This window comes from Martes martes (assembly GCF_963455335.1).
Source record: "Martes martes genome assembly, chromosome: 9".
Taxonomy (NCBI): Eukaryota; Metazoa; Chordata; class Mammalia; order Carnivora; family Mustelidae; genus Martes; species Martes martes.
Window position 1 is genome coordinate 41,135,052 of NC_137896.1, and position 13,724 is coordinate 41,148,775.

At 40.2% G+C, this 13,724-nt stretch overlaps 1 protein-coding gene across 2 annotated transcripts in view; it reads left to right on the forward strand.

Annotated features, from left to right (window-relative positions):
- Positions 1-13,724, forward strand: part of PCSK2 (proprotein convertase subtilisin/kexin type 2) — a gene marked incomplete at its 5' end in the record, with an annotated part of 255,695 nt that overhangs the window by 181,094 nt on the left and 60,877 nt on the right. For both annotated transcript variants that reach the window (XM_080812770.1, XM_080812771.1), the window contains one exon: positions 3,157-3,233. In XM_080812770.1, the coding sequence (XP_080668896.1) occupies positions 3,157-3,233 (77 nt within the window). The remainder of the gene's footprint in view (positions 1-3,156; positions 3,234-13,724) is intronic.

Below are 13,724 nucleotides of genomic sequence, written 5' to 3' on the forward strand. Positions count from 1 at the left end.
GCTTGTTCAACACCACAGATAAAAAGGACTGGTCCAAATTTTGAATGGGGTTAGGGAAGGTGGAAAATGAGGAATTGGTTTTTGATGGGAATGAAGTTTCTGTTACGCTGAGTAATTTCTAGAGCTGTGTTGTGCAACACAGCCAGCAATACAGTATTATGTACTATAAAGGTAAGAGAATAGATCTCATGTTAAAGGTTCTCACCAAGGCAAAATCAAAAATAACACACAAACGCAAACGAAAACACAGAAATCTAGGAAGGTGATGAACATAGTTTAGCACCTTGGCAATGTGATCACAGGTGTATGCATATGCGCAAGCTCATTACATGTGAAATAGACCAAGTATACTTCATTAAGGCCCCAAATTCTTATATTAAAAAAATTGGGGGCGCCTGGGTGGCTCAGTCGTTTAAGCGTCTGCCTTCGGCTCAGGTCATGATCCCAGAGTCCGGGGAATGAGTGCAACATCCGGCTCCCTGCTCGGCAGAGAGTCTGCTTCTCCCTCTGCCCTTCTTTCTGCTTGTGAACTCTCCTCTCTGTCTTTCTCTCTCTCTCTCTCAAATAAATAAGTAAAATCTTTAAAAAAAATTTTTTTAACACCACACACAGAAACAAATTCAATATGGATGAAAGACCTAAAAGTGAGACAGGAAACCACCAAAATCCTGGAGGAGAACACAGGCAGCAATCTCTTTGCCATTAGTTGTAGCAACTTCTTACTAGATGTGTCTCCTGAGGCAAGGGAAGCAAAAGCAAAAATGAACTATTGGGACTTCGGCAAGATAAAAAGCTTCTGTATAGTAAAGGAAACAATCAATAAAACTAAAAGGCAACCTTCAGAATGGGAGAAGATATTTGCAAATAACATATCTGTTAAAGGGTTAGTATCCAAAATCTATAAAGAACTTATAAAACTCACCACCACAAAAATGAATAATCCAATTAAAAAAATGGGCAGAAGACATGAATAGACACTTTTCCATAGGAGACATACAAATGGCCCACAAACACAAAAAGGTGTTCAACATAACACATCATCGGGGAAATACAAATCAAAACCACAGTGAGACATCATCTCACACTGATCAGAACGGCTCAAATTAACAACTCAGGAAACAACAGATGTTGGCGAAGATCTAGAAAAAGGGAAACCCTCTAACACTGTTGGTGAGAATGCAAACCGGTGCATCCACTCTGGAAAACAGTATGGACATTCCTCAAAAAGTTAAACATAGAACTACCCTATGACCCCGCAATTGCACTACTAAGTATTTACCCAAAGAATACAATAATACTAATTCAAGGGGATAAATGCACTCGAATGTTTATAGCAGCATTATTTACAATAACCAAATTATGAAAAACGCCCAAATGTCCATCAACGGATGGATAAAGAAGGTGTGGTATATATGTGTGTGTGTGTGTGTGTGTGTGTGTGTGTGTGTGTGTATGTATATATTATTCAGCCATAAGAAAGAATGAAATAAAAAAGAATGAAATCTTGCCATTTGCAACACCGTGGATGGAGCTAGAGAGTATTATGCTAAATGAAATAAGTTAGTCAGAGAAAGGCAAATATCATATGATTTCATTCATATGTGGAATTTAAGAAACAAAACAAATTAACAAAGGGGCAAAGAAAAGAGAGGCAAACCAGAAAACAGACTCATAACTATAGGTGGGTTAAATGGGTGATGGGCATTAAGGAGGGCACCTGTTATGATGAGCACTGGGTATGTAAGTGATGAATCACTAAATTCTATACCTGAAACTTACAATACACTATATGTTAATTAACTGGAATTTAAATAAAATCTTGGTAGAAAAAAAATTTTTTTAAATTTCAGGGTGACGTCTACCCCGAACACCACATTTATTTAAATAAATTAGTATTATAATTCTGCCTACTACAACTACCGGGGACAAATCATCTTTTGTCATCCAAGAAGTGGAAACACAAGCTAATGGAATTCATCAATGTGCTCTTAAAAACATTATGCTACTAATGCGTCAGGTTCAGAAACTGAAGCGTTTTACGTGACAAAAGGGCACAATTCTTGGAAATGTCTCAGGACCCACGAATCAAGAAATGCCCACACTGGAATATACACTGAACCCGGTGCTCCCCAGCCCCCTGTCTGCTGTGGGCCAGGAAACCCTCCAGGGCTTTACTGCAGAACCCAAAAACCAAGCAGAGAAAAATGGGATTCTCGTTTTCAGTGTCCCAGGCAAGCAGAGAAGGCAGTCAGAAGGGATGGATTAGTCTCCAAAAGGTGGTAGATCATCTCCCATCGTGGACCAAAATAAAAGGCTCATCAACTAAAGACCAAAATGGAAAATAATTTAAGCGGATATGGAATTAATTACCGTGGGGAAAGGACTCTCCGTGGGAAAGGCAGGGGTGTTGGAGGCATAGAATTTAAGCTTTGAACTGAATACTGTAGGGTATAAGAGTACTCCCCATTTGTAAATGTCTACTTATTTATTTCATCATTTGTTGCTCTGTGCCCACCCCCCACTGGGCTGTAAGTTACATGAGGGCAGGGATATCACCAACTACATTCCCAGATTTGGAAAAGTGTCTGGCATAGGTTAGACTCTTACTGACATGTGTTGAGTGAGTAAATGAAGTTGATATCGTGTTGATGTTAGGGGCTTGGTTGGGTGTTTCACACCCATGAGTATAAAGGAAACAAGCCTATGTCAGTCTGAAGCTGGGAGCTGGAAGTGAGCCTTCTGCATAAAGCAAGAAATCTCCAGAGACTGCCTCACTTGTGACATAAGACCTCGAACCTTCTGACCATCAATCCAAAGAAATATAAGTCCTAGATTCCAGGTGAACCTCATTTACCCACAGGTGGTAACTCAACTTAAAATGGAGGCAGTCCTGGAGAGCATAAGACTCCAATTTGCCAGTTCTTGGAAGGTCTGAAATAGAATGGGGTGAGGAACCCTGGAAAGCATAAAGGGAGAACAGAGAGATCCAAGGACCCACCAGCTCTGGCACCATTTGATGAGGGCTGGTCCAGAGCGGAACATTAACAAAGCACTCCACAGAGGGCCTGTAACCATAAAACAGTCATGTCTTGCAGCTTTTTCTCTTGCCTCAACGTCTGGCTTGATTGAATTAATGAGACACCTTGTGTTTTGCAGAACGCCGAGGCAAGCTATGACTTCAGCGGCAATGACCCCTATCCTTACCCTCGATACACAGATGACTGGTTCAACAGGTAAACTGGGCCTCGTGGGCTGTCTTTGACTTTAGATTTGGGGGTTTTATTTGACTCTGCTTTGTTTTTAAAGCTTGAGTATCACCAACAAAATTAATCTCCCTGCTTCACCAAATTATATTGTGATTTTTCTCCTTCGTAGCTACATTCTCTAAATTCTTAGATTTTGCTAATACGGCAGCATTCCTCTAAAATTGACTTTTGATTCTTTTCTACTCTTGAATTGGGAGTTATTTGCCACTTTATTAAAGATAGCAGAAAGTAAAAATAACGAGAAATCCTTTTTTCAACCTACCGCAAGATGATTTAAAACACACTCATTTCACTTGATCCGTTGAAGAGAACTCTCTGCTCTGTGTCCAGATGTTTTTGAAAAGTGTTTCTGCTGTAACCTCGTAAGAGCTCAAATAGTTCTCTTCAACTAAACAGTAAGCATTATCGGCAAAGTTTTGAAGTATTTTTTTAATTGAGGTACAATCAATACATAACATAACATTTCAGGTATACAACATAGTGATTTGATATTTGCCTATATTACAAAATGATCACTACATTAAGTCTAGTTGGTATCTGACACCATGCCTAGTAACACAAAATATTTTTTGTCATGATGAGGACTTTTAAGATCTGGTCTCTTAGTCACTTTCAAATATATAAGGCAGTATTATCAACTCAGAGGGTTGAAGTATTGCTTGGCATCTTGTCAGTTGAACTACTCCATGGTCCATCCAAAGTTGTGTCTTTTCTTCAGCCTCTCCTGCTTCCAAACATGTAAATATGTAGTCTCTTTTCTCTAAGTAAAATTCTTGCCTAGATGGTTGATTGTTTATAAGAAATATCAAGAAATAGAGATGAGTGACTTGCCCCCTCAGAATCAATACAGTTTCAAACCTAGTGCTTGCTTATTATTCATGTTCTTGGGTGAAATTCATGAAAACGTATAAACTTCAATTAATGGTTTAACAATATGTGAACATCACTTTTACTTCCCATGGCAAACGCACGTAGATAAAACAAACGTTATCATTCTCTGTTCAGTGATTTTTTAAAAGTGGGGAGGGGGTTGGTTGGCAAGGTTGCATGACTTCCTGGTCAAACAACTAGTATGTATCAGAGCCAATGCTTGAATCCAAGCTTCAGACATGTTTCTAAATCCAAATTGTACCATTCTTTAATAAGCATAACTTTTATTATAAAAGACAGAAAGCATGACAGCTAGAGGGTGGCCAGGGACGGGTCCCTAGTGGCCCAGGCAGCTCAGACTCTGTCCTTACAGTTAACAAGTTGACCAGTGTATGTCTGGGGCACAGTAAGTGCACATGAGTTGGGGGCTTGGTGATTATAAAAAATACAGAAAAGAATAAAGAAAAAAAACAATTAAATTTGCAACATTTTATTTATTTTTTTAAAGATTTTTATTTATTTATTTGACAGAGATCACAAGCAGGCAGAGAGACAGGCAGAGACAGAGGGGGAAGCAGACTCCCTGCCGAGCAGAGAGCCTGATGCAAGGCTTGATCTCAGGACCCTGAGATCATGACCTGTGCTGAAGGCAGAGGCTTTAACCCACTGAGCCACCCAGGTGCCCCCAAATTTGCAACATTTTAAAAAGATCATCGCTGATGTCCAATAGAACAGTTTACTCTTTATCAACTTCCAAAGCTGCTTTAAGATGATCCTGCAGTGTTTGGAAGTGTGTTTAGGGAATGAGGATGTATCAAAATGGTCTGAGAACTTCTGACACGAAGCGTCTCGTACCTTCCTTGACTTACAACCATAGATCCTGACATACCCTGAGCAAATAAACCATTTCCAGACACAGGGATGTGAAATTACCAAATAGATGTCACTAAATCGGAGGTGAGACATAATTGGGGATGGTGATTTGGAACATTGCACTGAGAAGGACCAAGAAGGAGCGCCTGACTTCAGCATGGCTGATTATCAATCATCCACACGGTAACAGCCAGTAGATATGAAATTAATCTTTGACTGATTGATTCAGGTACAAAAATACAACCAACACAATGGTTTTCATCCCCACCCCGCTACATCCCATTTTCTGAACCCAGACACAACCTCCCCAAGCAAGTCTTCTTATGGAATGTGTTGTAAGAATATACTTTAAATACACAAATAAGGAAAAACCAGAGATGGCTTCTATTTGAAGTGTTTCCATCAGCAAACTTGCTCTTGAAAGTTCAATTGGAAACTGACTAAAATCCTCTAACAAGGACTGATCAGGGCTTACTGCAATACAATTCTTCACTGTCAGTGGTGAATATTGCCAAGTGTCCAAGTGTCTGAGACACCGTTTCATGAGTCAGGCACGTATGATCCTGGCCTGTTAGGAAGCCACTGATGCAAGACCCAGGACCCACTCTGACCTATAAATGGGCCTTTTCCCAATTATCAAGTCATGCTTGAAGATCCTTGTCCACCATGGTTTGTCATTACAAAGACCAGATGGTACCCACTCAAACCGTGACCTCTCAAAACATAATTACTATGGGCAATGCTTCTGGAAAGAAGGTGGGTCGAAGTTCAAGCCCACAGCACTGGGAGGATCTGTGGTCCAAAACGCTGAGTCTGTCCTGGAGATAATTCCTTCTTGGCACAAGGAGACATTGAATATAGCATCCTTTCCATGAGTGTAGGGTACATTTATTAAAAATTCCCTCTGAGTGAAATATTTGCCTGGTATTTTCTTCAGTATAATGTAGGGCTTGAGGCAGGAGGAAGGAGAATGAGTGGGCAAATACAGAAAAAAAAAAAAACATTGTCACGGGTTAGTAATTGTTAAGCCTAGGATGGGGACATGAGATTCCACTCTACGCTGGTAGATCTCGGACTTTTTCCATAATACGAAGCACATTTAAAAAGCATAGGGTGGGGCACCTCGGTGGCTCAGTGGGTTAAGCCTCTGCCTTCAGTTCAGGTCATAATCTCAGGGTCCTGGGATCGAGGCCTGCATTGGGCTCTCTGCTCGACAGGGAGCCTGCTTCCCCCTCTCGCTCTGCCTCTCTGCCTACTTGTGCTCTCTCTCTTTCTGTCAAATAAATAAATAAAATCTTTTAAAAATTAATTAATTAGTTAATTAAATTTTTTAAAAACCATAGGGCATAATTTAGTTGGGTATTTATGAAACTATTAGTGTTGGTGTGCAAGCTTCTGAAGAGCTTGCAAATATCCTACGAACAGAGACAGAGACAGATGCCCAAATCACCATCGTGCTAAGCCCACAGCCATGGCTAAAATAACACAAGGAAGCTAATGCCTATTGGGCAGTTGCTTTGCTCAAGGTGCTTTTTTAAGTACTTTGCCTGTAGCCTTTCAATTAATTCTTATAATAACCCTGGGAAATAGCTATTAACCAGGATTATCTCCATTTCGAAAATGGAGGCACAGAAAGGCTTAGTAACTGGTGCGAGGTCACACTGCCAATAAGTGGTGGAGACAGGATTTGACACCAGTAAGGAGGTCATTGCATGTACTGCCTCAGAAGAGAGATGCCTTGGAGAGCACAGAGAAGTGCAGAATTATCTCTGGCTGGAGAAGCTAAGAGAGGCTTCCATGAATAGGTGGCATTTGGCCTAAGGTTTGAATGAAGGTAACTGGTGGAGTTAAGGGGCATATTTAGGTGAAGGAAGAGAGGCAGGAGGTGCAGACATATTCAGGAGGTAGCCTGGACGCATGAACTGGGAGTTAGAGACTGGGACAGGGGCAGCATTCCAGGAAGGCTTCATGGAAGAGGTGTGCATGAATGGTTGACGCAGGTTGCTAGGAGAAAGGAGGAGAGATTTTGTGATTGGGTCACAAACTGGGCCCGAGGCATAGATGAGAACCCTTCTCCCATTGCACCCAGGGAGTGTGTTTCCCTGGGGCTCTGGGAGTCTTGAGCCCAGCACCTGCCTTTAGCTAGAGCTGTGCTTACTGCCAGGCCAGTAGGAGCCTCCGGCCAGCTGTGCGGCCACCAAGGCATGCCAATTTCTTCGGATGTTCTCCTCTGGGCATGGACACCAAACCAGCACCATCTCTGCTCAGCAGACCGGGGACTCTGAAGAAATGCTAGTTTCAGCTGCTCTGAAACTCCGATAAGGGGCTGGTGGATGGTGACCAGCAATGAGCTTGTTCCTGTTGCTGTTCCAGCCGCACCAGTGGCCTCAAAGGCAGCTTAGAACTTAGAAGCAATGGCTGGGCAGGAAAATGCAGCACCTCTCCATCATGGGCTTTGCATTGCTATGGGAAATAGAAAACAAAATGCCCTACAAGGGCCACTCTCCAGCGAGCAAGCACTGTTCTCCTGGATGGGAAACCGAATTTAATAGCAGAGTGTCTCTCCTGGGCTCTCCTCACACTTTAAGCTAGCTAATCATTCCCTCTGCAATTCTTTGGTAACCGGTTTTCCTCTGAGTGCACATTGCTTCAAGAACATATTCAAAACTCCCAGCCAAGGACTGTTTATGAAAGCAAACTTCATGCATATGCAGAACTGCTTTTAGGGGATATGTATATTAGAATTTCTTGCCCTGTGCTTAATTTGATTTTATAGGATTATTCCTTTTTAAGCAGAGCAAGTGTATTTATTCTACTGTGAACCATTTAATAATTACCTGCAGTATCCAAGCTCCAGGGAGATAGCTGAAACACAGTTGAGAAATTTGTAAAGGGAGTATAATTTCCTTCTAGCTTGTAATCAGAGAAATACAGACCGCCAAGCAAAATAATAATATAGTCATAGTAGGGGTAACCCAGTTTGCAAAAAGGTGGAAAACAATCCATGTTTAATGAACATCAATAATATGCAAAACAGATATAACTTATTTCTTGTGTGGTATCGGCATCTGGCTTTACATGTTTTTCCTTGGTGACACTCAATGCATATTGATTGGCTGGTTGATGGATGGGTGGCAGACCTTCTCAGCCATGCCTACGTGTTGAGGGCCCTTGACACCTGTCCGTTTTAGAATGGCTTGCTTCTTCCAAGGTTTGCAGCCCACGCTTTGTCAATAATCTCCCAGCCTTGCTTGCTTTTAGGTCAATGTTTGGTGATGCATCACAGATCTGTATTCCATTACTGTGCTGCTGTCCATAAAACTCCCTCTTGCATAGCATTTCTTTGACAGGCATTCACCACTGAAATGTCATCCCTGCCATCGGCAGAATTTATGGGGCATCACAACGGTGCTGCACACTCTCTCGTGAGCCCTAACGAGTAAGAGATTCTGGATTAGAGGCAATTCCTGGACACAAAGAGTTTACTATAAATTCAGAAAGGGAGAAGACATTTATTACTCAGGCAACCAAACTGGGGGTGAGCGGAGGAAGAAGGGTAAACAGATGCTGAGAGTCCTAGGTCTCTACGTGAGCTCAATTGATTGATAGCATTAGTTAAACCTTCAAATAAGCAAGATTCTCAGTGGTTAACTTTTTTTCTTATTAGAAGTCATATTTCATTTTGAAGAACGCTGTGCGACAGGCCAAAAGCGAACCTGTGAGGAAAACAGCCATTTCTGGTTGGATATTCACACGTTGATGGAAACTGATGCTTTACCCGGGAGACACTTAACGGTGGAGAAATAGACGAACACTTTTCCCTCCTGTCTTTATGAACTAATTCTGAAATCAGCTCCTGGCTAATCAAATTCAAACTGTTTTCAAAGACCTAATCTAACTTCTTCTCTCATGTGAGCTTTGAGACAACCTCATAAGCCGATGTGAGCGCAAATGCTGCCCCTTGCCATTAACTATCTCGGAGCATAGTGAAATCCTACATAGTTTAATTTTGTGAGCTGCTAGGAGCCATTGGTGAAATACCACACAGTTGCTTTTTTAAAAAATTTCCAGTTCCCTACCTGCATTAGACAGATCTTCATTATTTAGATTTTTCCCCTCAGTTCAAAGAAATAGACATAACACACAGGAGGGAGTTATGGAGAGAATTATATAGACTGTAAAAGAAATCTCTGTATGTTGGTGTAGTCATTTCTACCTTGGAAACTAATATTATGCAAGCCATATGGGGGACTTTTATGGCCCTCAGGTAGCAATAATTCTTTCCTTAAGGGAGAAAATACAGCAGGTTATGATGGACAAATGTAGTGTTTTAACTGGTTGGAATAGATAAAGTGATCCCTAAATACTTTTCCCCATCTGTAAAATGGGCCTGAACTCCACCTAGAGGGTTTGTATGTGGGACTATATATACGCATATATGCTACTTGGTTCAGAGCATGACACATGGTAGGCATTCCCTAAATGGCAACAAATATAATTTTGAAATTCAGCAAAGGGATGTCTAGAGGAGCTAAGACAGAGGTTCTCCAACGAGCTAGAAAATGAGGAGGGTTTATGCCAAAGGAGTCAATGGATGACCCAGCTATGGACGACCTCACCCACCTTTCTCAGCCATTCAATCTCTCATCTGAGCCTTTGACAAAAACTAGAAAACAGTAGCTCAAGGTTAAACTTTCTGGCCAGAGTCTGGTGCCTGTGTTTCTGCACTTCTGATTGAAAGAAGAGTTATATCCAAAGATGGTTTAAATGCATGAAACAAGGTTGATTTGTGGGGAAGATTGAAGGGCTTAGCATCTAGGGTCAGAAAGATGAAAAGCCTCTTCACTTCTCCAGAAAGTACTGAGTGCTTGCCAGGTGACTTGGGGTTTTCCCCAGAAGCAGTTGTACATGCTGTCCTATCCAGCCATTTGGGCTTACCCTTGGAGAGAGCATTCGATATAAGCCAGGAAACATGAATGACTGAGCCCTGCACTTCAGCTCCAATATATCTAACATGAAAGTATCTTTCTCCAAAGACATGGCTGAAAAGACTGTACCTAGCTGCTATACAGTTCTGGTTGTGTAGGGATCTGTAGACCTAAGGAGACTGGAGGCTAGAGCCTCATGTCCATGAACCTGGCCAAGTTGCCCACTGGCTTGCTTATCTCCAATATCTCTGTGAATCATTATAAGCCTTGGCTGTGGGATACAGAACTAAGGAGTCCATTAAAACAACTGTGGGACCAACAACTAGGAAAGGAGCCCAAAGGAAGAGAGAGAAAGAAAAGGAAACAAAACAAAAACCCTCCAACTTAATAGCCTACAAATTAACATTCCACAATATCTGGAAAAAAAAAACCCATATCAAACACCATTTAAAAGTCAAGATATGAGTTTATATCAAGTGCGATTAATTTTATGGAGAGTTTTTTTAATTAGTTTCAGAGATAGAATTTAGTGACTCATGGGTTGCATATAACATCCAGTGTTCATTACATCAAATGTCCTCCTTAATGCCCATCACTGAATTATCCCTCCCCACCTCCCCTCCCCTCCAGCAAACCTGTTTGTTTCCTAAAGTTATGGTTTGAGAGTCTTGAAGAAGACATTAAAGTAAGTTATGTTTAGTTTGCTTAGAGGAATAAGTGCATGGATAACATCCATTTTAAAAGAAAAATAAATGATGGAGAAACAAGCAAAAATAAACATGAATATGAGAAGGAACCAATTGCAATTGGGAAACGTAGCCTCTGGAATGAAATCCCAATGAATGTAATAAAATCTAGCCTGGGTGCAGTTGAAGAGATAATTATTGAACTGAAGATAATATTATTTATTAAAAACCTACAGCAAACATTCTTCTTTTTGTGGGGAGGGGGAAGTGTAGTTGACATACAGTGCTGCATTAATTTCAGGTACACAACATAGTGATTCGACAACTCTATACATTAAGTTGTGCTCACCACGATAAGTATAGTCGCCATCCATTACCACGAAACACCATTACAATATTATTGACTATATTCCCCATGCTGCACCCTTTACCCCCATGATTCATCCATTCTATAAATGTAAGTTTGAACCTCTTAATGCCCTTCACCTATCTTTCCCACCCCTTCCCCTCTGGCAACCTCCAGTTTACAAACATTATTCCTAATCCTGAAACTTTGATGGCATTCTCTTTAGTTCTGGGTGAAAAAAGAATGCTTCTTACCATCTCTTTTATTTGACACCATGCCATATCTCATACCCAATGAAATAATTATAAACCTAAGAAAAAATACATGAGAACATTAAGGAGAAAATTTAAAAATTTAGAAAGCATTCAAGAAGTCCTGAATGAATGGAGCTGCCTACTAAGTTCATGGATGGAAAGAAGGAAAAATATAAAGATATCAAGTTAATCTGTTAATTCAATGCAATTTCAGCTAAAGTCTCAAGACTATTTTTCTGTGAAACTAGCCCAAATGATCCCAAAATTGATAGGGAATAGCAAAGGGCCAAGAATACAGTAAGACAAAGGAGGAGGAGAATGACTATAAAGGAGAAATAAAAGAGAAGAAGATGAACCACAAAAGCAAGATGGGAAAATTCTGCCTGCCAGATAACAAAGCATTATAAAACCATAATAATCATGAGAGAGAAGGGTTAGCCTAGGGAGAGGAAAAAACGATCAAAGAAACAGAAGAGAAAACCCAGAAGCAGACTGCCATACAAAAGAATCTTTTTTTTTTTTTAAGATTTTATTTGTTTATTTGACAGAGAAAGACACAACGAGAGAAGGAACACAAGCAGGGGGAGTGGGAGAGGGAGAAATAGGCTTCCCACTGAGCAAGGAGCCAGATGCGGGGCTCGATCTCAGGACCCTGGGATCATGATCTGAGCCAAAGGCAGATGCTTAAAACTGAGCCACCCAGGCACCCCAGTACAAAAGAATCTTAATAAATGGCCAAGATGGCAATAAAAACAATGAAAAAAGGATGGCAAAATGATATTCAATAAATGCTGCTAGTTATTCATATGGGGAAAATAGGTGTTCACCCCACACACTGAGCATAAATGAATTCTAGGAGAATTTTTAATTAAAATGTAAGAAAACATCTTTATGATTCTGGGCTAGGGATGGATTTCTTAAACAAGACACTAGACGACAAGGAAAAGGATAAGATTAAGAAAACAAAGTTAAAATTATACACTTCAGTTCACAAATCACAATAAACAAAGTTAAAAGACAAGCCACAGACTAGAAGATAGGTACAAGTTCTATGAGCCAAAAGGGTTAGTAGCCAACATATATAAAGAACAGCTACAAATCAATGAAAAAAAATAGAAAAAAAAGGGCCCAAAGTATGCAAAGATGATTAACAGAACACCTGAGCTAATTCACATATGAAAAGATGCTCAACATTCCTAGCAATGAGGAAATTGCAAAATAAAAAATGAGATACCATTTCACAGCATTTGGATATGCACAAATGGTCAAGTTTGACGATACTAGGTATTGGCTCTCTCCCACTCTGCTGGAGGTAATATATATCCAAAAAAACCTGTTTTTACCCTTACATACATAGCCCAGAGGAATTGCCACACATGTGTGCAAGGTAATAATGTACAAGAAGGTTTCTTCTCAAATTATTTGTAATGGCAAGCCAATTGCAAACAACCTAAATGCCTAAGACTAGGAGTATGAATAAGTAAATCTCAATCTATTTATAAATGGATTACTACACAGCATCACTACCCAGCAGTAAAAATAGATGCACCAGGGGTGCCTGGGTGGCTAGGCTGTTAAGTGGCTGCCTTCTGCTCAGGTCATGATCCCAGGGTCCTGGGATCGAGCACTGCATTGGGCTCTCTGCTCTAGAAACCTGCCTCTCTCTCTCCCACCCCCCCTGCTTGTGTTCCTTCTCTTGCTGTGTCTCAGTCAAATAAATAAATAAAATCTTTTAAAAAAATAAAAATAAATAAATGCATCAGAATTTATGAATAAACCTCAGAAATTCAAGTGAAAAATGCAAATCTTAGAGATTATATAATATATAACATGCATATTATATATTATATATTCATATATATATGAAACATTTATAGAGTTTGAAAACAAGCAAGTAGTGGCTTATATGCCTATGTATAGCTGATTATAAACTAATTGCATGAAAACATGCACATGCATTCCAAGAATCAACTTAGTACAGTAGTCACTTCTGAGGAAGTGAAGAGAAGTATGGCCTTGGGGAGGGCTTTGATTGTATTGGTAAAGATTTATTTCCTTAAAAAAAATGTATGCCAATATAAAATACATGGAATGTACCCTTGTAATTACAGACTCCTTTGGTCATGTGAATACCCAGGATATCTTGACTAGTAATGCACAGAAATATGCACTTTGCTTTGCTCAGGAGGATCAGGCCAGAGGCCATAACTGTACTACATATTTGTTCCGCCATTTTGTTTTCTTGTGTGACCAGAGTTTCCATGACAAATAGGGTACATGTTCTTCATTCTACCTGTCTTTCTGTTCCTTCAAATGTTAACTTTCCTCAAGACATAGACTTTAAAATTTAAAACTATATAGTCTATGATAGAATGAAGATAGGTATACGGTCAAAAGAGATTTAATTTACCCTCATGGGTAAATTGAAGGTAACTTAAGAGAATGACATTAGAAGTGCTCATTGAATCGCCAAATCTTGCTGAATAACACCCATTCCCTAA